A 27,266-nucleotide genomic window follows, 5' to 3' on the forward strand; every position below is an offset into this window, starting at 1 on the left:
AGACACTAGGAACAACATATTAAACTACTGTCTCTTATATCTAAGCAGCAAACAGTGGTGCTAAGGAAAGCTGCCTATCTGTATCAAGGTTTTAAGGGAAGGGCAGCACGGAAATGAGAAGACAAAGGGTGAGAGTTAGTGGCAACCAGAGGAGAGAGTACAAATAGTACTAATGTCAACCTCTGTGCTAAGATCTGTGCTCTTCTTTTCTTTATAAACATTATTGACCTGACTCTGAATTGCTCCATCCTGTCAGATATTCATGCTGCTTCTTACTAAGCCCTAGCCACAATTGCTCCCCACCCACATGTTGTCTTTTTCTTCCCAGAGTCAGTATTTGCAAAGGCTGAACTGATAAACCTAGAGTGTTTTATAGAAGACTTCTGCCTCCACTCCATACTTCCATCTCTCTGCTTTCACGCTCACTAGCTTTCCCCCATTTCCATACTTTATCCCTTTCCACTCCCTCTCACACGTCTTTCACTGCTCTTTGCTTTCCCCATCCTGACTATCCCTCTTCCCAAGTTGCAGCTACCTCCTCTTTCCTTCCTAACACCCAGTATCTTCCTTTGCTTTTTACCTTTTCTACTCTAAGTACCACATCCACCACCTAATCTCCTATGTTCTGATTTTCCCATTACACTGTCCCTGCAGTTTATAATATTCTTGTCTCCACAGGTCCTGTGTTTCTTTCTCTGAAATTACAGTTCTCCCTGTAAATACTTTCTCTATAGTCTATTTGCTGGACACCTGACTATGCCATCTCTTCAAAGACCAAATTAACCTAATGCCTCATGTATATGCAGGAGAAGTATATAGCAGAAAAATTACACTGCTTGGTAACTTTAAGTCTAAACTTCATCTACACCAGGATTGATTTATTTAAAAAAAAAAAAAAAAAAAAAAGTTAAAATAAACTCCTTTCTCCCCACTAATACCTAAACATCCCTCAAGGTTCTGGAACTGCTACCATTATGTAAAAATGACAGCATTGGTAGAAACACATAAATGATATAATCTCGACATGGAAATTCCCATTAAGAGAATTAAATGTGATCTCTAACCATGAGGCTCAAAAGAGCTGCTCAACATGGGAAAAAAAGCTTCTTGTGATAAAATAAATGTAAGTAAAGAGAGGAAAAGAGAAGTGCAGAGGAGCTTCTCTGGTAAATGTTTATCATCTGGGCCCTCCTGATCTTACTTTGAGATTTACGTTGGTGTATGTTCAAGGATGCTTTATTATGCCCACTTTATCACCACAATACAGAGGCATTTAAAACCAGTGAACTGACTGCAAAGGGAGGATAGGAAGATGAACACAATGTTGCAACTTGGTGCTTAACCACTTTCTGCTCTTATTTTTTGTGACTGTTGAAATGTTTTTGTATTACAGTCTGTAATATAGAAATAGAATACATGTTTAAATAAAACATAGCTATGAGTAAGTCAGCTCCAGAGTTTTGTTAGACTCAAGCATGGCACTGCTCCACTGTCAATATTAACTTAGTTCTTTTACCCAATAAGGTTTTACTCCTGTTTGAGAAAAGACATCAAAGTTAACCTTTTATCATTCACCATCTGTATGAAAACCTGACTTCAAGTTTGCTCACTGGTCTTTTCATAACACAATTTTTTCCATACATCAAAATAAAGCTGATGCTGACACAATGCAAACATCAACAGAGACTCAGCTCTGTCGTCCAGTACTCAGCTGTCTTAGTTTCAGCATCCAAACAGATCCAGTGAACAACTGATCCAGGTTCTTCCCTTGATGTAGTAGTTTATTTCAAACAATTAACTGCAACTGCCAATCACTTTGCATTCTATTAAATATTACAGCCATAGAACCTGACATCTGTGTTAGTATCTCATCAGTTTCCTTAAAAATAAGGTAGCAGACAACTCCCACAGATCTTCATTTCTAGATATGAAGGAAGCAGTTTGAAGATGCTTTACTCAATGTCTGTTTTCTCCAACTCCCTATTCCTATCTCCTTTCAGGCTCTTGATTTCTCTTCTTGATTCTGAAGTCTTCTACCCCTCAGTTCTCTGCTCTTCGTGTACTAGCCCACTCCACCTCTGCCATGCAGCTTGGATCATGGACTTCATGCCACCACGCTTACCTACACTAAGCCCTTACTCCCAGTGAGCTATTGCTCTCTGAACTTGGGATGATTGTTTCTCCAGCTACAACTCATAACTGCAATATTCTTCCTCCTACTTTCACATCTACCTTCTTCCTCAATTACTTCTCCAGCATAGCTGAGAACTGAGACAAATACTAGCATCAATTTTAAACTGGCTCTGAAATTTATCATTAATCTACAGGTTAGAGTTTGTTGGTATTTTCCCCTGAATTCCTGACAATGCTGTTGTGAGGGAACTATTTTCTCTGTAATGCTGACAACTTGAACCCTGTAGTTTTGTGGTGCAATGCAAGAAGTATACGGTGAAAATAAAAATCTCACAGTAAAATATCAAATTAGAATACAAAAGTCAGTATCAGATATTGTGGAAAATATTTTTTGTTTTAAGAAAGTTTAACATATTATGACCAACACAGACCAGTAAACCTGTCAATGCCCTTTACCCTTTCTGCAAAGAATTTAAGTAATATCTTTCTACTTAAATGTTTACTGGAAGAAGCTCAGAGAAGACACTTCTATATGCTCTCCTAAATACAAAGCTGAACTCTTCAGATTCAGTATAAGTCAGTCCACATTACAGGTAACAGTAATTTACTGTTTATTATGCCAAATGAAGTTTGTAAGGCAGAAAAGCCCTTCCTTTAACCAAAAGATTACAGTAACACTATGACTTAGATACAGTCTAGGAGAAGGAGTTGTCGCTGCATGTTGTATCCCAGGCTCCAGTAGTTACAGACACAGCAAACACACCATTCCCATTTGAACGCCGCCACCATCACATTAAGTTTTTCAACAAGTGGTGCAGAAGACTTCACAGGCCAGAGGGGACAGACAGGGGACAACATGACTCTCTGAAAGAATTAATCTACATAAGAATTATAGCTCTGAAATGCAAAGCAGACAAGAATAGAAGGTCCTGATAGCACCAGCAAATATTAGATGTTCTCAGTTTAACTTGCATTGCTTTTTCATGTCCCTTTTCACTCAATTACCGTGGGAACACATATGCTTCCATATCTCCTTGCTCTTTATTTCCCAACGGAAATAAACCTAGTCCCTTCTGCCTTGTAAGAAATCCATGTAATTTTTGTTCTAATTCTCCAACTGTACTTCTGCAAAATTCACATATATAAGCTTTCAGTTAAGTAACTTGACATATATCTATATTAGAGTAAAAGAGCACTTAAAAACTAGTATGTATAACTTCAGTTTTGCCGATTTATTTTCATATAGGAAAACATTCTTTTTTTTTTTCTTTTTAAATCACATTGTACATTAACCCACCTACATTAAATTATCTCACCTACCCCTCATAATAAGTCAGCCAACCACATAAACAAAAGCTGAGATTTTTAGCAAGCCTTTTAGGAGGTCACAAAATTAAAAGCTCCATTCTCTAATTGTTTTGCCAAGATTTTAGTCCTCACATATTAGGGCTTAACCGCAAAGTTACACTGCAATAGAATGAAGCAGGAGAGAATGTTACAGAGCATGAGTAAAACAATACCAAAACTTACCCCTCTGAAATTCCAGCCCTTGGTGGAAGGAAACAAGGAAAAATTGTTCTGTTGCTGTTGTTTCGGCCTGCAAGATGAGACAAAGAAAAGTTTACATTTTTGGCTGTCATATTTTCTGTATCAACAATAGAGTGACAATAGAGGGAGAAAAGAAAAATACAGTCTTCAAGCACTAAGACACCTTAGGTTTCCTCGGCTGTACTTCTGACAGGTTTCTCTCTTCAGTTTAGTTAAATGTTTTAATTCAGATTGAGAGCTAAGGGACATGGCAGCCTTACAAGCCTTCAGAGACGCGCTGACTTGATGTCTGACAACTTATTACTCCTCCTGATTTTCAACAAGCAGAGACACTCCTGACCTGAAGCGTGTGGGTCTAGGAAGCTGCAATTATCTCACGTGATGCAAGACGGTGCGGTCCGCCAGCTGTACTAGATGGGGACACTAAAGTGCCTTTAATCCTAACAGCGAAGCTACATGAAGCACCAATGTAAAGCAAGCTAGCCAGACCTTTGTGCGATGCTAAAAACTAGAAGCTGACTTCTGTTTTTACTCCTTCCAAAACCTTCCTCCTACCCTATAATTAGCACTGTACAATTATTTCTGAAAAGTAACCATAACATTCTCCACGTCACTCTTAATGAATTTTTTTCACCAGTAAGATCTTAAATTACTTTACAAAGGTAGGCAAACATCATTGAGATTTTACACGTGAAGTCAGATGAAAGCTTGACTGACCTGTTGAAGTTGACCAAACCAACAAATAGTTTGGCAGCGGGACCTAAATGCTGAGCACGCTGCAACTGCAGCCATGCAATTAAACAGATTAGAGAAGTTATTATAAATAATAACAGGAATACAAAAAGTTGGTTAAAAAATAGCAAATAAAATGGCTGCCTGTCAAACCTCACCATCCAACAATAACAAGACAGATGTTTTGCAGTTAAAGCATCTGACTAGCACATGAAAGATCTGGGAGTCGTTCTAGCTGCTTGTTGTTCCTGAAGGACTCCAACACACTGTTCTCCAGTTTCTTTTCTGTGGAGTCAGGAAAGCAATAGTTCTGTCTTTTTTGTCTTCTGTATTTTGGTGTAAAATATTTGGTGTGTGGACATTTTTCTTATTATGTGTATTAAAATACATCATAGAGCCATGATCACAGTAGACATTTCTAGATGCCAATATAATGCAAATAATAAACTATAAATCATAACAACATAGTTTTGTAACATCAAAAGTTGAGATGTAAATCTTCTCAGTTTTTTACTCTACCACCCAGCCAACCAGAAAGAATCATAGAATTATAGAGCGGTTTGGGTTGGAAGGGACCTTCAAAGGCCATCCAGTCCAACCCCCCTGCAAGGAGCAGGGACATCTCCAACCAGATCAGGTTGCTCAGAGCCTCAATCCAACCTGGCCTTGAATGTTTCCAGGGATGGGGCATCCACCACCTCTCTGGGCAACCTGGTCCAGTGTTTCACCATACCCTCATGGTAATTTTTTTTTCCTTATATCAAGTCTGAATCTACCTCCCTCTATTTTGAAACAATTAGCCCTAGTCCTGTTACAACAGGCCCTACTGAACAGTCTCTCCCCATCTTTCTTGTAGGCCCCCCTTGAGGTACTGGAAGAATCTAAATATCTGAAGCACATTGATAAAGTCAATAAAAAAGCACAAGGCAGCACACATTACAGATTTTAGTGTTAAAGATTGTCCCACTAATAAATTGTCCTACTACAGATTTGTAAGTTAAAATATTACGAAACTGAACTTCTAACTCAAAAGCCTCACTGGAACTGGAACTGCATTGTGAAAAATGTGATTAACAAGAGCAAGTTAGACAGATTATCAATTGTCCTAGCAGTGTTTTGCACCCTTTTTATTCACAGATTATCTCACAGTAGAACCAAAGTTATATATTTCTAAAAAGTACTGAGAGCTTTCTATAGAGTTGAGCTCCTTAGACACTTTTCAAAAAAACAAAACAAAACAAACAAAAAAAAACCACAAAACCAACACAAAACCTCATGTTTAAACTCACATTTCCAAATTTCTCTTTGGTATTTTCATGTTGTTCATGCATTTATTTTCCCAGTTTATTAAGAATTGCACTAGTTCTATTTTAATTAAGCTGAATATAGGGGAAACAAAAGATATCAATTTCAATATATCCAGATTTATGATAGTTTAGACAACACTTACAAGGGAAATTAAAACTTCATTAAAAAAAAATATCTCTTCTCACAGTCATCCTGTAATAAGAACTGAGAACTCTGAAGGCCAGCCATTAGAAGACTGGCGACTAACGATTTGTTATCATCAATCTGTAACTTTTCCATTCACTGAAAGCATCCCAAATGGCACAACAGTCTGTCTTCATAGAGAGCAAACAATATTAATTCTACATTTTGCCAGTTTTCACAATAGATATCCTCCTTCCTTATTGGATCAGTCACGAACCTTACTTTATTTTGGTGAGAATGAACCTCTCTATTATTCTCAATGGTATGCTAACTTTTCTTTTTAATACTATCATAGAGTTATTAAAAAGCCTTAAATGCAGCAGCCTAATGAAACAAGCCAGTTTTATCAGAAGGAGTTAATTAAAAAGGGAATGAAAAATAGATCTATCAAGACTGAAGGAGGTATTATTTGTCTTATAGTATGTTTACGTTGTCCTGTCTGCTGCTTGCATTCAGAAGAAAATTCCAGTATTTCATACGAAACCAGTATCATCAGAAATGCTTGTCTGGAAACAAACCACTGATCCTTCTTAAAATGGTTTCGCAAAAGTGATCCCTATATTTTACATTTGCTAAATTTAATAAGTATATACATAGCTTTTTCCAATTCTGCCTTGGATCTTAAAGTAAAACCTGAATTCTTTTCTTCTCATCTGTGACCAGAAGTAACAACATTTACAGGGCAGATCACTGAAACGGTAGATTTTTTGCAAAGACTGAGTATGACCTGTAACTACTTTATCTGCATCAAGCTCAGGACAGAACTCAGCTGTGTTCCCCAGGATTCTGTTGACAATGCTAAAAAAAAGAATTAAAAGTTCTAAAATAATGTTTTTGTCCTTAAAAGGTGCAGAGTTTTCTGTTTAGGTTCCCTCACACATGTTCTCTGAATACATACAATAAAAATACCTGTTGGACAAAGATATTCTTATTGAAATCTTTATTTAGACACAATTTTTAGGCACCAAATTAATATGTCTCCCAGAACAAATCAGTATAGGTTTTTTTTGTACAACCCTTACTGTGCTGTAGGGTAGTTATATAATGATAATCAATAAATAAAAGTATGTAAATGGATCTAAAGACTACAACAAGCACTGAATGTTTTAAAAAGTTTCTATTACTTTTACTAAAAAAGTGTTATCTGTCTTGAAGGATGACTGTGAGATAAATGATCTATTTATGGTAGTTTACATTAAGCTCACCTAACTTCTACATCTTCATCTGATCCTACATCTTTCGGTGCACAGAATCACTGACTACAACAGTATTTTTTTAGATATGAATATCCAAGCTGTGTGTGTTTTATTTAAAATACTCAGCTGCTACATCTGTTTGAAGATAAAAGCACATTTCACAAATCTACATGAATATTCACTCAGATAATAAAAGGAAAGCTCAAACCACTTAGAGACAAGCTGTGCTAAGTAAAAAATTTTTTTCAATCTGCAAAAATAAAGACTGTTACTACAGCTGTGAATATTTTACAAAGATACTGATAAATAATAAATAGTACTTACTATTCAGAACTGTTCTTTGTAATGTCATCTGCTCAATCTATCAAAAGTGTACACTAATACACTGTTCAGAAAAGCACATTTATCTAAACACACTGGGATATTTGTGATACTGAAGTACACCAAAAAAAAAAAAAAAAAAAAAGAAGAAAAAATTCCAAGTGTTTTACCTGGCAAAGTCTGAGATATGCAAGAGTATTCTCAGCTTTGAACAATAGCTTTGAACAATATTGGTTCTCTTAGATGTTCCAAGTTGTGGATACTAATAAATTAAATTAATGCTCTGTAAAAGCAGGGTAAAACCCCACGGTTTGACCTACTTCATAAAAAACATTGTTTTCTCCACTTGAAATCTCAAATACTATTTCTCTTCTATACTAGGCCTGTGCATTTTAGCACGAAAAGGAGACTGTGGAAAATTTCATTTATTTTCCACAAAGAAAAACAGTACAGTAAAATTTGGCTCAGAAAAGTTTTAAGTTCATATGGAAAGTTTACTTGATACAGTTTTCTTCCTAAAGGCAAAGCATCTCATATGACTGTGTGTATGTTTGATTTATCAAGGTCCAATACTGCAGACATGAGCTCTTCAAGCTCCCATAGCAGATAGATGATTGGGGGAAAAAAACACAGCCGAACACTTGGATGAGCAATACTGGACACTTACTACCTTGAGAGAAACAAAAATATCCACCAAGGAAAAACCAGGTGACTGATTTTTACCAGCTGGGCTGACTTCCTGAATACTAACATAACCTTTTATTGTCCTACTGTCATGAACTATGTGTCAAAAGTGCGTAAGAAAGAAAAAACAGCGCTTGTGAATCTGGATATACATAGATGAAAGCCTGCATCACTGAAGCAGGTACATTGCCGGCGAGCTGTCCACACGTACTCTTTGCCCTTGCTTTCTTCAGAACACGTTTGTTTATACTATGAATCAATGCACAGCACCATAAAATATCTAACAAAAAAATGAAGAAACTATAAAAAGTACTTTTTAATTTCTGCATTTGATTAATTTCCTGTAAAAAAATGAACACTAATTTTATGAAATAGAAAAAAAAAAAGTCTGAAGACTAAGGTCTACTTTTTATCTAAAAACCAGATATTCCTAACAATGTAACTTTTCATCTTCTGAAAAAAACAGGCTTGATTTAAAGCTTTAAACATAATGTATTTCTTCATCTGTAACTACTGCAAGCTAATGTAATAAATTACGTCTGATAGACACCACTACAGAAGCATCCCCCTTGGCACATACGAACTCTGCTCACAACTGACCTGGAAAGCCCTGGCTGCCAGCCAACAGCAGGACCCAGGCTCTGCTGCTGTTTGACAGAGGTACAGCTGCACCAATGCCGGGCAGGATGAGAAGACAGTTCTGTAGTGGGTTTCTATAACAAAATGTCACTGCTTCATTAATATTGTAAAAGCTGAGATTAGAAAGATTATTCACTGTCTCACTTTGAACGTGCAGCCTAAAAAAAATATTCCTGTAGTATTTCGGTAACACTAAGAAGAAGAAATGGGAGCAACACATTTGTTCAGTTTCAGCCCTTACCCCATCCCACTGCTGTATCACAGACACCTGCTGAATTCTTTACAGAGAGAATAGCTCCCCATTAAAAATAAATGTTTGCTCATCTCCACCCTACAGTCAGCCATATAGATAAGACTCTGTGGTCCACAGGAAAAAAAAAAAAGATCTGATGGTAATGCTTAAATGGCCCCCACCACGACTGTTCTGAACATTAAGAACCTAAAACTGGGAAATCCACTTAGTTTAACAAGACCGGATACTTACTGGTTAGACAGAAACAAAAACGTTCACCCAGAGAAAGCAGACAAGGGATTTCTTTGCAGTTGTGAAATCCAACCAAACTGAGCATTTTCAGTCAGCCTACAGAGAAGTTACTAACACCCTCAAAAGGATCATTTAAGTGCCATCACATCCTGTTCTTGATAAAGGAAATGAGTGTTTTCTGAAAATCCTTTGTGTATGGATTCACATCATCTGGCTCTCCTTCTGAAGGAACATGAATTCCTGCAAAGCTGTGGTTCACTAAAAGGCATTTAGAAAGACCAGAAGGACTGAAGGCAACACTATTTAAATCAATTAACATCTAGGGGCAAGTCAATCCAATACAAGGTTTTAAAAATCCTGTACTGCTATTTCCTTATCTCTTCATTTGCAACTTTATCTTTTTCTGCCTTATAGCTTGTAAAGGCCAAAAATGTAGGTTTGTAACAAAATTGCCAAATAGGACCATTATGTCATTAAGCCTATAGCAAATCTAGAGGATCTGTGTTGAGGAGTGAAAACTCCTGCACTTCTTCTCAAGAGTGCTGTATGATACCTTTCACACCTAGCTCTCGAGGATATGGCAGTAAGCCAGTCAGTCAAGGAATGAAACCTGCTTATATCAAATGTGATCAGTTATAGAGTATCGTTACTTCCAGAATACTGTTTCATTGAGAAAGATTGTTCTTGCATGAAGAAGTGTTTTACACCGAGTGACAAGAACCACTCCTGTAATTTCTATGCAGACAGACCAGAACTTCTTATCTTGGGATTGTTACAGGCCTGCCACCACCAGAGCTAATGAACTGAACTCCTCCGAGCGTCTGCAATCATGCCTATGACTTAACTTCAGTGTGCAGTAACCATCCTCTCTAAAAAGTCAAATTATACCATATAATTTCATGTCTTCGCTAGTTTTGCCTTCTGCTATGCCTAAAAGATTGCAGACTGTCATGGCAAATTCCATGTAGCTGCTTTGTCACATATAGTTCAACAACTTAGACATAAAAATCTCAAAGGTTAAATTCCGCAGCATACTGGGGCTCCGCTCAGGACACAGGCAAGTATTTTACTACGGCATAACTAAAACATCAGCAATAGAACTTCTCCCACACTTCAAGCATTGTCAGTTAAATAAAGAATAGCGTATTAAGTGAAAAAAAATCAGGAATTCATCAACTTACTGATAACAAAACCGTTCATGGGAACGAGTTTCATTATTTATATTAAGTCTGAGGAAAAACCTTCAACTTTTTCAAACAATCTTTCCTTGTTTCTAGAGCTTTTGATTTAGAAACTTAAAGTACCATGAGTTGGGATTTTTTTTTCTTTTTTTTTTTTTTCCCCTCCTTTGGGTGCTGTTCTTAAGATAAGTACCCAATGAAACACCTTTTTGTCTTTTAGCAGAATATGAAACCTGGGAGACAACACTTTCAGATCATTAGATTACTAAGATCAATAGGTACAATAAACACAACTATGCTTAACAAAATATTTAGGATACTCACAGCTGAAGCATCTGTAGACAAGTAAACATTTTTAGTAGCTATGTACCAAATACAGCCAGTTTTCTTTAGTAAGCTGCCAGTATATTTAATATTTTTTAAACTCAGTTATGTCATGTGCACCAAAGGGAACTACAAGAAGTCCTGAATTAAAGTTTAAGGCAATATGTGATATATACATACAAGTCCCCAAGATCAAACCATGCAACTTTTAAATTTACAAAGACATTTTCACTTGTGAGACTTCCACTTGCATTATTAATAAATTGTACACTGCAGAAACCCAAATAAAACAAATAGTGATTTCATCTCCATTTCATCTTCCTTTCAATCTGCACAGTAATGCCTATTAAGTTGCAGAAATAACTGTACAAGCAACTATTGCCCCCTTGCTTAGAAAACTTTTTTCTCCTCCTATCTAAAGAAGTGATCTTCACAATTTTCTTATTCAGTTTTAACACTTTTTTTTTAAATCTTGAAAAGAATTAGCAGTGTCCTCTTAATATTAATTAGTTTAGTTTCTCTTGTTCCATAAAACTCATTATTATTTTTACTGTGGCCATAAATCCCTAGATCCAGAAGCATTTTGTCTTACTCCATGACAGTAAAACTACCAAATAAGTCCTAAAATTGTTTTAAGCTTAAAAGTTTATTCATATCATAAACACTGGATTGGTTTCCTCTTTGTTCTGAATGGAAGTGAAATAAACACAAACAAGGCAACTATACACACAAAGGCCAGTTTACACATACAAGGAGAGGCAGATTTAAAAACAAACAGTTTCAATAAATATTGCATCCTCTGACATCAGGATATTCTGTTTAACACAAACACTGACAAATTTAGTTTTGCAAAAATCAGAGGAGTTTTTGAAGGCAATTTATAAATAGACACTGAAGTCAACAATACTGACCTCTGCTATGTGACTTTTGTGATCTTGATCTTCATTGCACAGTGAGGTCAGAAGGCTATCAAAATAGTTTTATCTTGAAGAATTATGTAAACCCGTTTACATAACAAATAATGCCGTTAATAAATGCTAAGTTATAATTTCTGAGCGGAAGATTTTGTACTACAGATTTGGCATTGGAAGTTTCTTCACAACACAAAAACATTTGAAGCTGGTGCCAAATTTCACACTCAGCGTTTCTAACACTCTTCACTGGTCTGAGGCACGATAACTGCAGCAATATATTCAAGGGGTGTACGTACTCTGAAACCAAACACTCCTTTCATAATATCTCAGCTTTTATGTATTAGAATGACTTGCTGTTAAGTAAGAAAAAAAACCCCACACTTTCACTATTTCCATCCATTCTGAAGGGATATTTAACCTGAGATGCAAAAGCAGCATGTTTTCAGTTGATAGTTATCATTCACAGCTGGATTCCTGTGGGAACATTTTGTGCATCAGTGTTGCCATAGTAATTACTATGGAAACCCTTGAATGCACTGGAGTAAAACCTGTTGAAACTATCGTTCCACTGAAGCTCCATTCAAAATAGCAACTCAGGACAAAAAATGTTCACTTATCTCTACTTCTACCAGCAACACGTTATGTTTTCCAGTCTCTTCGATATAAATACACTAACTACATTACAGTAATTTCAGTCCAAGATCATTTTACAAAAGGACACTGAAAACTGTGATAAAATAATTTTATTACAAACACAGCATCCTATAATTAAAAAAAAAACTACACCAGTGATGACTCTGAAAGCATATATTTTTTGTTTTGTCCTGGGTCAAAGTACATTCATTTACAAGTGCATTTATGGGTAGGAGAGATTTGGAACCAGTTTCTTCAGAAATACATACACATATATGTATATATAAAAAACAAAATGTATTTATATGGTTGAATACACACACATCCTCTCCACTTTTTTTTTTTCCCTTCTGAATTAATAGAATTGCTGCAAAACCAGGAATTAACACATTACATGAGACCAGTGGATCAGACAGGAAATGGGATTTTGCTGTAAAGTAGACCACTGATGGGTTGATCCGTCAATGGAGGAAATTTTCTCATCTCTTTCAGTGTAAGATTGTCTGCCCATGCTTGAAGGCCTATATCCTTCTTATTTTACATTATTAATGAGATTTGTTATCAATTACCTTAATTAATACAAATATTTTGTTGCTTTCCTTCTGCAATCTGTGCCTGAAATACAGTGTCAGAGCAGCAAGTGCAATAATTAACTACGTTATTTTGTTTCTCTCATAATGCGTATTCGCATTACCTGTTCTGAATGTATCGGTGTATGTTGTCATACACAGAAGACAAAGTCAAACCAAAATTTCAGGCCTGTGACTCCAGAGTTCCTGCTTTAAGATGCTTCCCAAAATAAATGCAATGAAAATGCTTAAAGGTCAAAAAGTAGTAATGTGTGAAAGCTGCAAGCAGAAATATCTCGTAAAAAACATCACTTGTACACACTATCAAGAGAAAAATTACTGGTTAGTATCCAATGTTTCTTCACATTTTAAGAGTATTTTTGCTCTAGGAAAACAAAACAAAGAGCCCAAATAATTAATTATTTTAATATATTATCAATATCGGTAGGACGACACTGCTGTACCTTGCTCTTCCAAAAACATTAACAAAAATCCATTTACTTCCACGATGTGTTTGTGCCATACATACCCAAACTTTCCTATCCAAGCACATTTTAAGAAAAGAAACTAATACAGAACTTGCAATACCTACTGAAAAACTGTCAGAATGCCCTGTGATATACACACAGTTCTGCATGAAACTTTAAAGATTTTCCACAGTTATTTATGAACCCTAAGGAATAATGCAGTTTGCTCCAGTAACTCATATCAGAAAAATCTTTCACATGCTTGCCAGAGATTATTCACCTTCAAAGAAATAAACATTTTGGGGCTATTTGCCCTTGCAAATATTGACATATTCTCATCACATAGGCTAGTACAGCACCATTTTTTTTCTTCAAGAAAATACTCCATGCTTGTTACTACTTTATAGTATATAGTAAAAGATTCACTCTGACATGCACAAACTACTAGTTTTAGACTCATTAATTATTGGGTTTTGTTACACTGCTGAACATTAGTAGTTGCACAATTGGACACCATTTCAATTTCTATTTTCATCAGGTTTTTGTTCTTTCCAAGACATTCACCACTATTATGATTCCTCTGAAACTTTTTTTTAATGCCATGCCTTTAAATTAGGCCATGTTTATCTTTGCTTTTACTCCTGCTGATAGCTAATGGATGTGAGTTTCAAAGAGGTTTATTAATTAGGCTTAGGAAGTAGACATACACTGCAGTATTTCATTACAAACACTGAAAAACTTGCTAGTTACAAAAACAATAGAACAAGCTCTTTCAATCTGAATACAGAAAGCACCAGAACACCAGGACAATATCCCTTCTTACTACAGTAGCTGTAATAAAGTCATAAACCACAAGGGGAGAAATCAAACATATGTTGATTTGATCGATGATGATGAAAAATTATTTACAGTTTCCTTTATGGTCATTGATACCAGAACTACTGTTGGTAGTCTTCAAAGTGACAGGAACATAAAGTAAATGGTCCTACTTCTTTTGAATACCTGAAATGTTTCTGAAGCCAAGCTGTTGGATTTTTTCCCATCACTTATACTATACCTCTTGATCAATAAAACAGCATCTTGCTTTCTGTACAGCACTTTTCATTTTCAAATGCATCAAAAATGATGTTCTATGGTTCTATGAAAAACTGATATGAAAAGAGTTCCCTTCAACCAGTACTCTCCCACCTCTAATTACAGTGTGGTCTTTTGCATTAACCACATTAACTATTTAACGATGCTGCAAGATTTATTGACAGCATTATTTGCCTAATAGTCCTACAGGCAGATCTCCCAACCTTCACAACTTCAAACCAGGAAAGAACAGGCACACCGAGATGTGACAACTCAATCGCTTGTGAGAAGTGGCATGGCAACGAAGGACATACAGAGCTCAGCCTTGCAAAATCTGATGCTCCAGTATGGGCTCTTTGTTAGGGGCAGAGATTAATGATAAGAAGCTGCTTTCTCATTCCTAAGAGAGTAAGGCGGCACCAGAATTAAGTGAAGCAGCAGCCACATCCTACGTACAGCATGTGACTTCCATTATCTCAACCAGAATGTAAAGAACAAAAGACACAGCACTGAGCATACACGATAACAGCAGAGGCATCATCTTGCTGCAAGCAGACACCACCTCTTAGCCCCAGACGCTCACTTGAATAGACTCTGCAAGGGGCAGAGCTGATAAAGATTGGTTTCCTGTGGAAGCAGACCCTGTGTTTCGTTCCACACCTCAGCACGCTTTCTGTCCCCCGTTACCTCTGTGACACATTTGCCATGACAAGGCTGTGGTTAGTTCAGAGCAACACAGCTGCTGGTAGGCTCCTGCCAAAAGAACATAAAACGGCTACGCTCTGGCACCCTTCCTCATAAAGGCGGTACTAACTGGGGTCTCTCACCTCCACTCATTGTGTTAAAACTCAACTATGTTAAAACTTGAGTTTATCTTTATCACTTTTGAGATTTTTATTTTAATCTTTTTAAAAAAACAAACTGTGCAATGGGTTTAAAAGTTACTGGCAAGAAACAGACAGCACAGTCATATACCATTTCCTGAGGAAACTAGGCTTTCTTTAAACCACACATATACATCTTTCTGCAAATCTGACTTGTGTAGGTACTTTGACAAGCAAAGCAAATGGTTTCATATCTTCCAGCTCCCACTCCCCCTTATGTCCTACTGAGAAAGATAAAAGTTGGGGGGTTTTAGTTGGTTGTTTTTTTTTAAACTCACAATGCGTCATAACTTTTTTTCTTCAAGTAAATCTACGGAAAGGTGAAAAAAGTCTATTCTTACTTCTTTAAATTATCATAATGAATGATGGGGGCGGGGGGGAAGTGCAATGGTTTTCCCCAAAGCTCATAAAATCAGGTAGGTGTTCTCAAGAGAGAAAAAATTAAAATCACTGGCAACTGAAAAATATTTAAACTCAAAGCACAAAGAAATATATATTAACACTGTGTCCGATATGTAAACAAAGAGTTTTAAGATTATAATTCTAAACTCGATTGCACTGTGAAAAGAAAATGGACAAAAGAAGCATTACAGTATTTTTAAGTAATACTTAAAAAATTTGGGTTTTTTAAAACCTGATCAAAACAGTTACATCTTTGGTCTAGTAGAATGTAAACATAGTTGCAGTACACTTGTAACGAATGAGTTCTACAAACAATAATTTGCCCTATCATGCATTCAAGATTTCACTGATTGCTACAATGATATTATAGCATTATCATAGAAGACATTTATTGTAAGCATGCTCTGATATCATGAGTGTAAATCCTTGCACATCAGATTACAACCTCTAATAGACAGTAACACCTAATAAAAAGTCCGTGTTATTACACCTTTGTAACAGCTTCATATAAAACCTTTCCATTCTTACAGAAATCTCGAAGTGTATGAATCACTGTGTAAGGAACTTCAAATTCTAGGTATTTGACTTTCAGATAAATACAGGTACGTTGAATAACTGAGCTTGTTTTCCTACAGTTAGTGCTGGCAACCCAGAAAATTCATGTGCTTTGTTAAAATTTCCACTTCATGAAGTTTGTAACAAAGCAAGACAACCAGGAATCCATACTGATCCCAAATTTTGCTCTATACCACCAAAGTTCTGTTTATCTGAGCAATTTCTAAACTGCTAGATTAGGCTGAGAAAAAGGGGGAACAGTTTTCTCAGGGGAAACACAGCTTGTTGTTTCACTAAACTACTAACTACCCTCATTCATTCACCTAGCAGATGCAAAAACCTAAATCAACTGCGATCCAATGATGGATGAGACACTTCCTGGGACTACCAATACCTTGGCAAAAGAGACAGCCACAGATTCCTTGCTGGGCAAAAAATACTATTTGGATCACTGATTAAAACAGTTTGAGTTAAAATGGGCAAGGAAATAGTACTCAAGATCTTTGATGGAAATTGGTAACACAAAACCATTTCCATTAAATAAGGACACCAGAGATTCAGAATCCTAAACAAGTTTTTGCAAGTTCTGCAGTCTTTCATCATTCTTCCCACCTGCTGTTTGTGGCAATTTTGTGTTTCTGCAGGTAGAACCCAGTTGCTGAAAAGCTTAAGGCAGGAATATAGTAGGAGAAAAACATGATCACATCCCACCTGTAGTATTTATTAGAAAAACACAGAGAATGAACATTAATGGACAGTGTTTCTCAGGGAGGCAGGGACAGCTGCTTCAGTTGCATGCAGTTGCCACATTAATCACGGAATATAAGAAACCACTATTCTGTTTATGGTCACAAAATTACTGTATACAATTTCTGTAGAGTGCGGTGTACAGAGTAAGGGAACATTTCATAGCTGTCTTGTTGTAAACAGGCTATTTAGCAGCTGTAAAAATGACATGAAATACAGTAGTGGTGCTCTACTGTACCTCCTCAGGTTGACAGGAAAAAACTACGCAAAGCACACATACAGACCTGAAGGACACTGCTGGTTAAAAAAGTCCAGTCTTAAAAGGACAACATACATACGCACTATGAGCAAAACCATACAGAAATAACCTTCAAAAAGTAAAGAAGAAACAGTCAGGTGCTAGAAGAATTTACCTTTTCAGTATCTTGATATAGATACTAAAAAAAAAAATTACCATGAAACCAAGTATTGTAACATTAAGTCCTCCAAAACAAAGGACAAACAACAGTAAGTAAGACAAGTTTGACTAAGCCTTAAATTGAATTAAAACATTATACATTTTTTTTTAAATTAAAGATCTTGTGTAGTCACTTATAGTCCCCACAGAAAACCAAAACAATAAACATCTATTCACAAACTGTTGGTCAGTACAGCCCCCTGCTGCACAAAATATAAAACCTGTAATGCAGTTATGCTTCTGTCACTGTGCTCTATGATCTTTCTGTAAATCAATATGTACTCTCTCATTTACATGCAAAATCCTGATGGCAAGCGATAAAAAAAGAAATTAAAGTTTTCTCACAACTCTCCTACTAGGAAAAGATTCTGAATGGACAGGTATTAACCAGTCTATCCATTGTAATACATATGAGAACCTTCCTTTTAAATTCCCCTCTGCCTATGTTTCATTTTCTTTTTTTTTTTAATCAAGCTGTAAATGGTAAATACAAACATCATATATATGTATTTAAAACAACCTCCAAATATAATGAAATACAAATCAGAATGAGGAATTTAAAATTCCTCATTTAAAATCTCTGTTGAAATGAAATGCAAAAGAAACAATTAAGTCCTCTGTTACAGAATACGTGACCAGGCAAACGTTGGCTTGTGCCAGATGAGTTGCAGATTAAATAAGAAACATTAAGGAGGGAAAACGATTTTTAATCACAGAATATAAAGACTATGAAAAGGAGCTATTATTTAACCTCTGGATTAACCATGTGATGCCCAGTAAGTTTTAGATAGCTTTATCTCCTACAAGAGTCGATCAGGAAAATGGTACAAAAAAGGCATCGCCATTTTCTATGTAGACTGGTGGAGATTTCCTACTATTTTCTATTTCATTATGGAGTGCCCCCATGCCAGTACAGCACAGAGGAGAAGGATGAAAGAGTTCCTTAAGCTGGTTGCCAGTTCAGAAAACGGAGGATATCTGGGGGAAGAAAAAACCTGTACAAAATTTGATGGATGGGACAGAAAGGGTGCTATGTACGAGGGTACTACAAAAGTTTATCATCACTTTCCCTGTCTGCACTTTGATACAAATAAAATCTGAAGAGAAATAAGTATTGTCAGGACTCATAGCTTCCTATGCATCCCCAAATCATTATATATTATCAGCACTCTTGAACATGGATGCCTACATTCAGATATATATATTAAACATATAAATATATATATGTGTGTGTACATTTAGGTACGTACATCTAACGAATATGCTTCAAATGCTTCTGAATATTGCAGTTCTATGATATGATACATATATGTGTGTGTATACATTTAGTTATACATGTCTAACAAATAAGTGGATATTCTACAGCATTTGCAGGTATTTTCCAATACTTTGCAGTGCTCTTATTTTAGTCATGTATTCTTATTGAGTTTCTGTTCATAATGACCTTAATATGAGCTATTACTGTTAGCCCAGGTTTTCTTTTCCACATCAGAAGAAACAGATCTACACATTTAACTGGGGATTTCCTTGTGTAGTTTTAAGGCAATGTAATCTCATCTTACTACACAAAAACTATCTTTCGGATCTGAGAGATTTGCAGGTGACCAAATGTATTCAGCTTGAAAGATACATATTCAAATCAACCTCTCTTGCAACACTTTACAGAAATCTTCATGGCCCACAGGAAAATGCAATTAATTTAACCAATTCACATATTGTCCAGCCTCCCCTCAGGGGGGGAATTTAAATATCTTAGTATTAGGGTATTAACTAGAAGCTCAACTGTACTACATGTTGAACAAGTGTATAAAATAATAACAGACTGTTTATAAGAACAGATACTGGAGTCTTAGTGAAAAGGAATCACGAAAAAGGACAAGAATCTCTAAAAGAGAAACAGGGTAAGCATACAGGAAACAGATGGTTGGCAATGATGGGTAACTGGGATTTTCTTTTTACATTTAAAAAAAGTGCCACAGACACACTTCATACAGGCATTTGCATGTACACGCACTCAGAGAATCAAGATGTTTCAAAGGAGTTACCAGAAATCACATTATTCTACATTCTAAATTTATTTATTTATTGCAATTTACTTTGAGGGCTTTTTTTGTCTGTTTGTTTATTTTTAAAATTGTTTAGTGGGTTTAAGTTAAGAGTTTTGGCTTTTTCTAAATCAGCCTAAAAGTAAACCATACTCCATCTATAACGGAATGCAACAAAACCTGGTACACCTCACTGAGCACGGGTGCCGTTACTGAACGGAGAAAGGTACTGGCTGAGGGAGGAATTTTAACCCATGTTAACTGAGCAGAGAGATTTTGTTAAAGCTCATCAGCCAAATATTGACTAAACCCAAAAGCAAACAGTATTAAACTGACTCCTAGGTACAGATAATAAAAAGCAAAAACCCACCATGAAGAGATCGTAGCAACTGGATTTAGATCAAATATCAACTTTTGCCTTTGTGGACAACTTTTTTCACCTCAGCTAAAGCAACAACAGAAAACCTCCATAGTCAAAAAGGTGATTGTGCTAATATAGCTATAATGAAGCCTGTAGGAAACATAATTGCTACAAAGGCCTGGAAAATTGTAATTATCACAGAAACGGTATGTTTTAAAACACACTGGCAGACTTAATTGCAGTAAGTGGTAAGCAGCTGCCTACAATGGGTAAGGGCAAGGGTCCCTGGAGGGCTAATTGTTCCTGAACTACTGATAGCAGTTAATGGAGACAGGCCTGATTAGCAGGAGAGGCATACTCCAGAAAGAAGGCTCAACTTCACATGTATTTGATGAAATCTTCCATAAGTACTACCACTATCATCTGCTTAGTGTCATATCCCACAGCCTCTCTAAAGAGAAACAGGAAAACCTTGCCTTGTTCCTCTGTTATCTTGTTCAAAAGACTTACTTGCTTAGATGTCATAATACTATAAACAGTATTTAAAAATCAAACCCATCTGAGCGAGTCTTCAAATAATAGCATTTTTCCCACAAAATGCATAGTATGTGCATCAAATATGGTCACGTACTAAAGCAGCACTAATGGTGGGCTTTGTGGGATGATCTTTGGGTAGACTGATAATGAGTAACCCACCAACTCAGATAGTTAAAAGCTCTTCTACTACAACATGTAAGATTATCTATATATATTAAATGCTTATTGTTTATGATTCAAGTATCATATTATTGTACATTTAATTTAGCCAGAGTTAAACATTTTTGGTAGACAAAAGGAAATTAAGATAGTTAAGACAACCTAAAAACATTACAACTCTTAGCACCGTTAATTTGCTATTGTCACAAGTTATTTCTACCATTATCGGAATAGACTTTGAAGGACGGAAGGAAATATTTTCCTTTACTTCGCTTGTTAATATGCTTAATATTTTGCAAATAGAAATCTTTACTATTTCTGCAATTTTTGTGTTTTTTTCATGAAGTAATAGAGAAGGAAAAGAAAATGTGACAAGATACAGTCTATCCAAATGAGAAGAGGCTCTAGAGCATGAACAAAACAACTAAGATGGGTAACAAATTTAATCCTTGTTCTAAACTATACAAATAAATTTATTCTGTGTTTGCAAGATTGCACTGAGGGAGAAGTTCTCATCCACTATAATCATAGCTTCAACTTGCAAACAACCAAAACATGAGTTAGGGATGTTGAGCCTCCTTCCACAGTGTATTCATTACTCATATTGCTGATCCAAGCCTAATGACCATGCCTGTGTTATTTATCACCCTGTCAGCATAAAATTCTCTCATTCACAGAGAGGGGGGAAAGGGGGGGGAGGGGGGAAGAAGGACATGGGACAGGATGCGACTGGACGACAGAACACACCAAAAAAAAAAAAAACAACCCTTAACATGCCTTGTTCTTTAGATAAAGCTATACAGAATCAGCTTCTCAGTTCCAGTGATTCCTGTTCCAACCATGAGAGTGACTGCCACATAAAGTCCAAAGTGACATTCATTTTTATTAAATATATTTTCTAGATTTCTCCAATATGCCCCATCAGGAAGAAAGGAAGGAAGAAGAGCCTTTTAGTGACAAGTGGACTAATAAGATTTTTATATTCCTTTCCTATATCAAAGTAACTAAAAATTGTACTGTTTAAACATTCTTCAGCTCTTTAAAAACTACATATATTTCACTCTGTATATACACTCTTTGTGCACATTCAATTTACTGTATGTCACAGTATAAAAGCCACGTCACTAGCCTGTTCGCTAACACACATTTATAAACAAAACACCACTGGGGCAGCCTAAGATGGTGTTACCTTTTACTTGGATAAAAACTTCTTGATATCAAATTGGAACCAATTAGGTATTTCAGAAATGTTTGCTCTGACTCTCTAGGCTAATAGCTTTAATAAGAAAGAGATATAACAGTGAAAAAGCAGGTGGAATACAATAGAGTCACAGGAACCTATGGAGTGGTGGTTTTCAACCAAAAAAAAAAGAAAGAATAAGGCCCCTGAAAAACCAAACCAAAACAAAACATAACACTGAATATACCTACAGGCAGCAGCCTTAGCCCAGCGAAATGGCTTTTGAAACAGGCGCTCAGTGATTCTCACCTCTGCTTGTATCTCGTTTCGCAGTCCCAGAATGAAGCAAAGGGAGAGGAAGAACCAGAAAGCAGGGGGACACCAGGGACTTCACCACCGAGAGCAGCCGGCCCCGCGGCGCGCTGCGGGCCAAGGCTGCCACCTCGTGGGACTCAGAGTCAGGCCAGCGCGCAAGCGGAACGCTTCTCTGCTTCTCTTTCTTAAGGCACCAATCAAGATTCTTTTAATCCCATCCAGGATGAGGAAACGCAATCCATACCAAGTTTTGCAAGACATTATGATTAAACATATGTTTAAACTTGTACTTGCCCCTGGGGCATATTTTCTTCAGTTACAAAGCTCATTTCAAGTGTGCATGAGACTTAAGTCAGCAGCTGGCAACTGCTCCTGTTTAACCATTTCAGCCCACTCTCACCTCTCAGCGTTCCTGGGCATGCTACAGAAGCTGCCATGAGTCATCCTCTCCATGTTCTACCTCACTCCTGCATCTCCATCCACTGCCTTTAAGGGACTGGTTCTCAGGCTGCAAGTCCAATGCAAATGATTCCTTCATAACAATTTTCAATTCTACTACTCCTTTTATGGGCAGAGAAGTACATTAAATAAACTAAGAAAGTTAAGTAAGATGGAAGTTATTTTTTCTAAAATCTATTTTGTAAATATTTATCTTCTTTATTAAAATAGTCTGTTCTAAGTGTCAAGTTATGCTAACTGTCCTGAATATTCTTCTGCTTTCCAAGAAGAGTATTTCCTGTCTTTGCAATAAGACATTACTAGAAAACAGCTAATTCAAGGCCTCTTGCAATAAGATTACTTTGATCTAGCTAGCCAAAGCATTAATCTGCAATTTATGGGACTTCCTTTTTGCAAACACTGTAAGCTTGTGCTCTCCAAACATGTATGTGCCTTTTGTAATCACAAACATCTGCAGTTACACTGCACTTGACCAGAGCCATTTTAGTTCAGTTCTTCAGGATGACTCATTTCTACTGATTGAACAGGGGCACGGGAGAAACGGGGAAAGCTGTTCAACTTGTTTCTCTTCTCACTCTAATTCCAGACACATAATTCTTCCTTCGTCAGTTAGCAGCTGGCAATAGCTGCAACAGAATTATTATGATTTATGTCACGAAACCTTACTTCCCACACAAGTTAGGAGTCAGCTTGAGTCCCAGTTTGTCTTTGAGCTACAGTATGCAGCAATTTAGCTACCCTGTTCTGATCACCATGAAGGAAGAAGGGTTGTGTGATTAAAACCACATGCATTAAGGCAGGTATCTACCACGTGGTATCTATATACTACCTCATCATGAAAATGCACATTTTCAGCTGCTCACCACTGTTTTCCTATCTTACTTTTACTCACGTTGCACTCATGGGCATGTTAGTTCAATATCTTTTTTTTATCTCAGTTGACCCTGTTGCTTCTATTTAATTTTTAAATAGAAGATTAATTAAAAAAAAAAAAAAAAAGCAAAGCTTCAAATACAGTTTGCACAATACCCCAGAATAACTACTTTTCCTATACCAAAGAGTTTCCAAATTGTAAAGCTCAGATAAAACAATAATCAACAGACTTCAACATAACCCATATGTTCAGGGAGTGATCCAGTATCTAGCCACTGGGCAGAACTTCACTGTACAACCATTTTTCCTTATTAAATGAAATCACATGAAAAGCTATCTGTAAAATTGTAAACCTGGTGGGTCCTAAATGAGTGAATGAGTAAAAGTAAGTTTAGCTCAGCAACAGCTGTCAAGAACCTAGAATTAAAAAAGTGAGAAAGCGCTTCACAATTGGGATCAGAGCTCAGCCACAGTACGCCCAGCCACTGTGGGTCGAATGGACTCTACTACAATAGAAATGCTAGGTAAATATGTACAGGCACACAATGTTTTCTGCAAAGTGGGAGAGGGCAGCTAACAAATATTTAGGGCAGCCTGAGGCTTTCCCTCCTCTTCTACTTTCCTTTCCCCACCTTCCATCCTACACACTTGTTTGTTTTACACGCTAACCTGCATTTCTTGTCTTTCTGCTGCCCAGTGTTTTTACTTCTTTTCCCCTTGCTTTTCTGTTCTATTTTTTTTTCCATCATCTGTGACATAAAAGAAGGTCAGCCTCCTAAAGAAAATGCTCTGTTAGAAGCAGGCTAACAAAATTATTTAGTGCCTGCAGCACTCTAGTCATTTTTTAAGTTGAAAAGCTTGAGTTTTGCACCATAATTTACTCACAAATTAATTTTACAGTGAAATAGTTCCAGTAGAGTCAACAGAATGGCTTGGCCTTCATAATACTAAACAAACTGGGTATCTTCACTATATCAGTTTTAACTTCTTTTTGGTGACGTATAAAGTACTTAAGAACTGACAACAAAGATTTGATTTTAAGAAGAAAAATGTCTTTAAAGTACGCCTGTATTCATTCTTGGGCTGGCTCTATACATTCTTATAGCTTCATATTGCTCCACTGAAGTAAATACACATTCAGGCCAATCTGACGCATTACGTGAGCCTGCTTCCTTCCTTTGACCAGACAGCTATCTACTGCATGTTTATTTTTGCAGCCAGATATCTTCTTCCAATCATTTAAAATAGTAATGTTCAGCTATGAGGCTCTTACAGATCCTAGAAAACAAGGATACCAGATACTGCATCCCGTTATGAAACAGCATCAAAAATAAAGATTAAAAAAAAAGAAGTTTTTATTCATAAAGCAAATGTTTTTAAATAATGATTAATTAACTAAAAATATAAGTATGAAATTTGGTCCATTCATTTGAGATTACTATTCATTATATATTTTATAACTCTGTTTCACTGTCTTAGGATAAAAATCACTAGCTTTGGCAAAGAAGTCATAGTAAAGTAATCAAACGCCTGGACTCCCCACTTAATCAGTCACTGTCCTGTCCCCTACTTACTGCAGTTTTTCACCCTCTGAGTTGTACCAAACAACTATTTGTAGGGCTGCGCTACACATAAAATTACTGAAATAAAAATTACTCTCCTTTTGGGAAAGATATTTTTAACCAAAATTATTTACATCTAATCCACAGAATGATGCCAATACGGTACTGGCACAACAGAGGTGGTGGCAAGTAATGGTGAAAATAGGAACAGGTAACCGAGAGGCTGAAGTGTTTTCAGCCGGCTGAACGTGAGCCAGCAGTATGCCCACGTGGCCAAGAAAGCCAACAGTATCCTGGCTTGCATCAGGAATACTGCGGCCAGCAGGAGTAGGGAAGTGATTGTTCCCTGGTACTCAGCACTGGTGGGGCCACACCTCGAATACCATGTACGGTTTTGGGCCTCTCAGTAGAAGAAAGACGTTGGGGTGCCGCAGTGTGTCCAAAGAAGAGCAACAAAGCTGGTGAAGAGTCTAGAGCACAAGTCTTCTGAGGAGTAGCTGAGGGAACTGGGATTGTTTAGCCTGGAGAAAAGGAGGCTGAGGGGAGACCTCATTGCTCTCTACAACTGCTTGAAAGGAGGCTGTAGCAAGTAACTAGCAATAGCACGAGAGGAAACAGCCTCAAGTTGCATCAAGGGAGGTTTAGATTGGATATTAGGAAAAATTTATTCACTGAAAGAGTGGTCAAGCATTGGAACAGGCTGCCCGGGGAGGTGGTTGAGTCATCATTCCTGTAGGTGTTAAAAAATCCCATAGATGTGGCACTTTGGGACATAGTTTAGTAGGCATGGTGGTGTTGGGTTTAAAGTTAGACTTAATGATCTTAGAGGTCTTTTCCAACCGTAATGATTCTATTATTCTATGATAAAGTAGCTTCACTGCAAAAGCCAGATTATTGTGAAGCCTCACTCCTGAATGTTTTCCTGCGCGATTAAAAAAAAATTACTATGTTTCAATTATTTCTTTCCTGTGTCTATTTACAATGTTCTATTTCACATTTCAAAGGGAAAGGGACAGCCAAGCACCAAACAACGCGTGAGACTTCAGTGAAGACTTCAAACCACAACCTCTGTAATGAGCCCAAACCCAAGAAAAGTTCTACTGTCTTCATCAGTCACTTAGGATATTAAGGAAAAAAATCAACATCGTTTTGCTGAAAAAAAGTTATATTTTGCTTACAAAAGAGAAAAAGTAAATCCCTGGTATAGTCTTGAGTGACCTACTCAAAATCAGAGACAGAAAGGCATTGGTGGATTTTTTTTAAATAGAAAACTCAGGAGAAGTTAATAATAACTTGGATCATTTAAAAAGGAAGTGGAAAACACACAAAGTACATCTCTTTCTGGAACACAGAACAGTACAGAACTTTTTACTCCTTAATCTTTGTTTCTGGCAAATATTTATAGTTTTCTTATCAGAGGCAACAGCACATACTTGAATAAAGGAATTGATATTTGACAAGATAAATAATATATGCTTGGGAACAAACCATGAATTCACTGCTGCATTCAACATTCCTCCATTCAGAGCTGGTCTAGTTTTAAGAATTGCAGAAGCCAGATGTGCAAAAGCAAGTAGGTAGTCCATATATCCCTGAATCTCCGGGTTTCCACATTGTATTTCTTTCTTTCCTGCCTCAAAATCTCAACCATATTGAACTTACAGGATAAGCTTCAAGAATCCCGAAGCAAGCCTCACGAAGGATGGTCAGTTTTACCTCCCTGTGGCCCTTTTCTACAATATCCCTTTAAACAGGAGCAATGCAATCTTCTGTAATGGTATCTAGCCCTCACATAAACAATGCTGAGCTGGAAGGACTATTGTGTCAATAACAAGCAAGAAAAGTAGGCTCTTCCAACTTTGTGAGAAAACATAGAGGCATCTTCCTGCAGACACTGTGTTTTAGGCATAAGGACACAGCCATACGCAGGGCAGACGGCTGACGCTGTCTCATCAAAAGGGCTGCGCAGCCACAGCTGCATGACAAGCAGCAGTGCCACACATCACACCAGCCAATGCCAGGAGAAAGATCCTAACCATAGATACGTGCACACTAAGATATGACAGTAAGCTTTTCTCTTTCAATGTATGCAATTACGGAGCCTGTTTTACCATCAATTTTTGCATTATCTAAGTTCAGTATTTGTTTGTCTTCCTTTTCGCTACACAGACTAGAGTTTCAATAGCTCTCCTTCCAAAAAAAAGTCACCAAAAATAAGCTACAAATTGTCAGATTTTCTACAGTAAATTTATCAGAAAGCAAGTTATTCTTTGATTAAAGTTTAGTGCAGAAACATGATTGTAATTCCAGCCCCCAATGAAACACTTAACTCTTAAAAAA

General features: G+C 36.8%; 1 protein-coding gene across 2 annotated transcripts in view; it reads right to left on the reverse strand.

Moving 5' to 3' along the window:
* The window catches only part of ARHGEF3 (Rho guanine nucleotide exchange factor 3), a 132,850-nt gene that overhangs the window by 87,558 nt on the left and 18,026 nt on the right, over positions 1–27,266 (reverse strand). For both annotated transcript variants that reach the window (XM_086755722.1, XM_086755721.1), the window contains exon 3: positions 3,664–3,730. In XM_086755722.1, coding sequence (XP_086611848.1) covers positions 3,664–3,730 — 67 coding nt within the window. The remainder of the gene's footprint in view (positions 1–3,663; positions 3,731–27,266) is intronic.

Source organism: Chlamydotis macqueenii, chromosome 10, assembly GCF_036417535.1.
Source record: "Chlamydotis macqueenii isolate bChlMac1 chromosome 10, bChlMac1.mat, whole genome shotgun sequence".
NCBI classification, from domain to species: Eukaryota; Metazoa; Chordata; class Aves; order Otidiformes; family Otididae; genus Chlamydotis; species Chlamydotis macqueenii.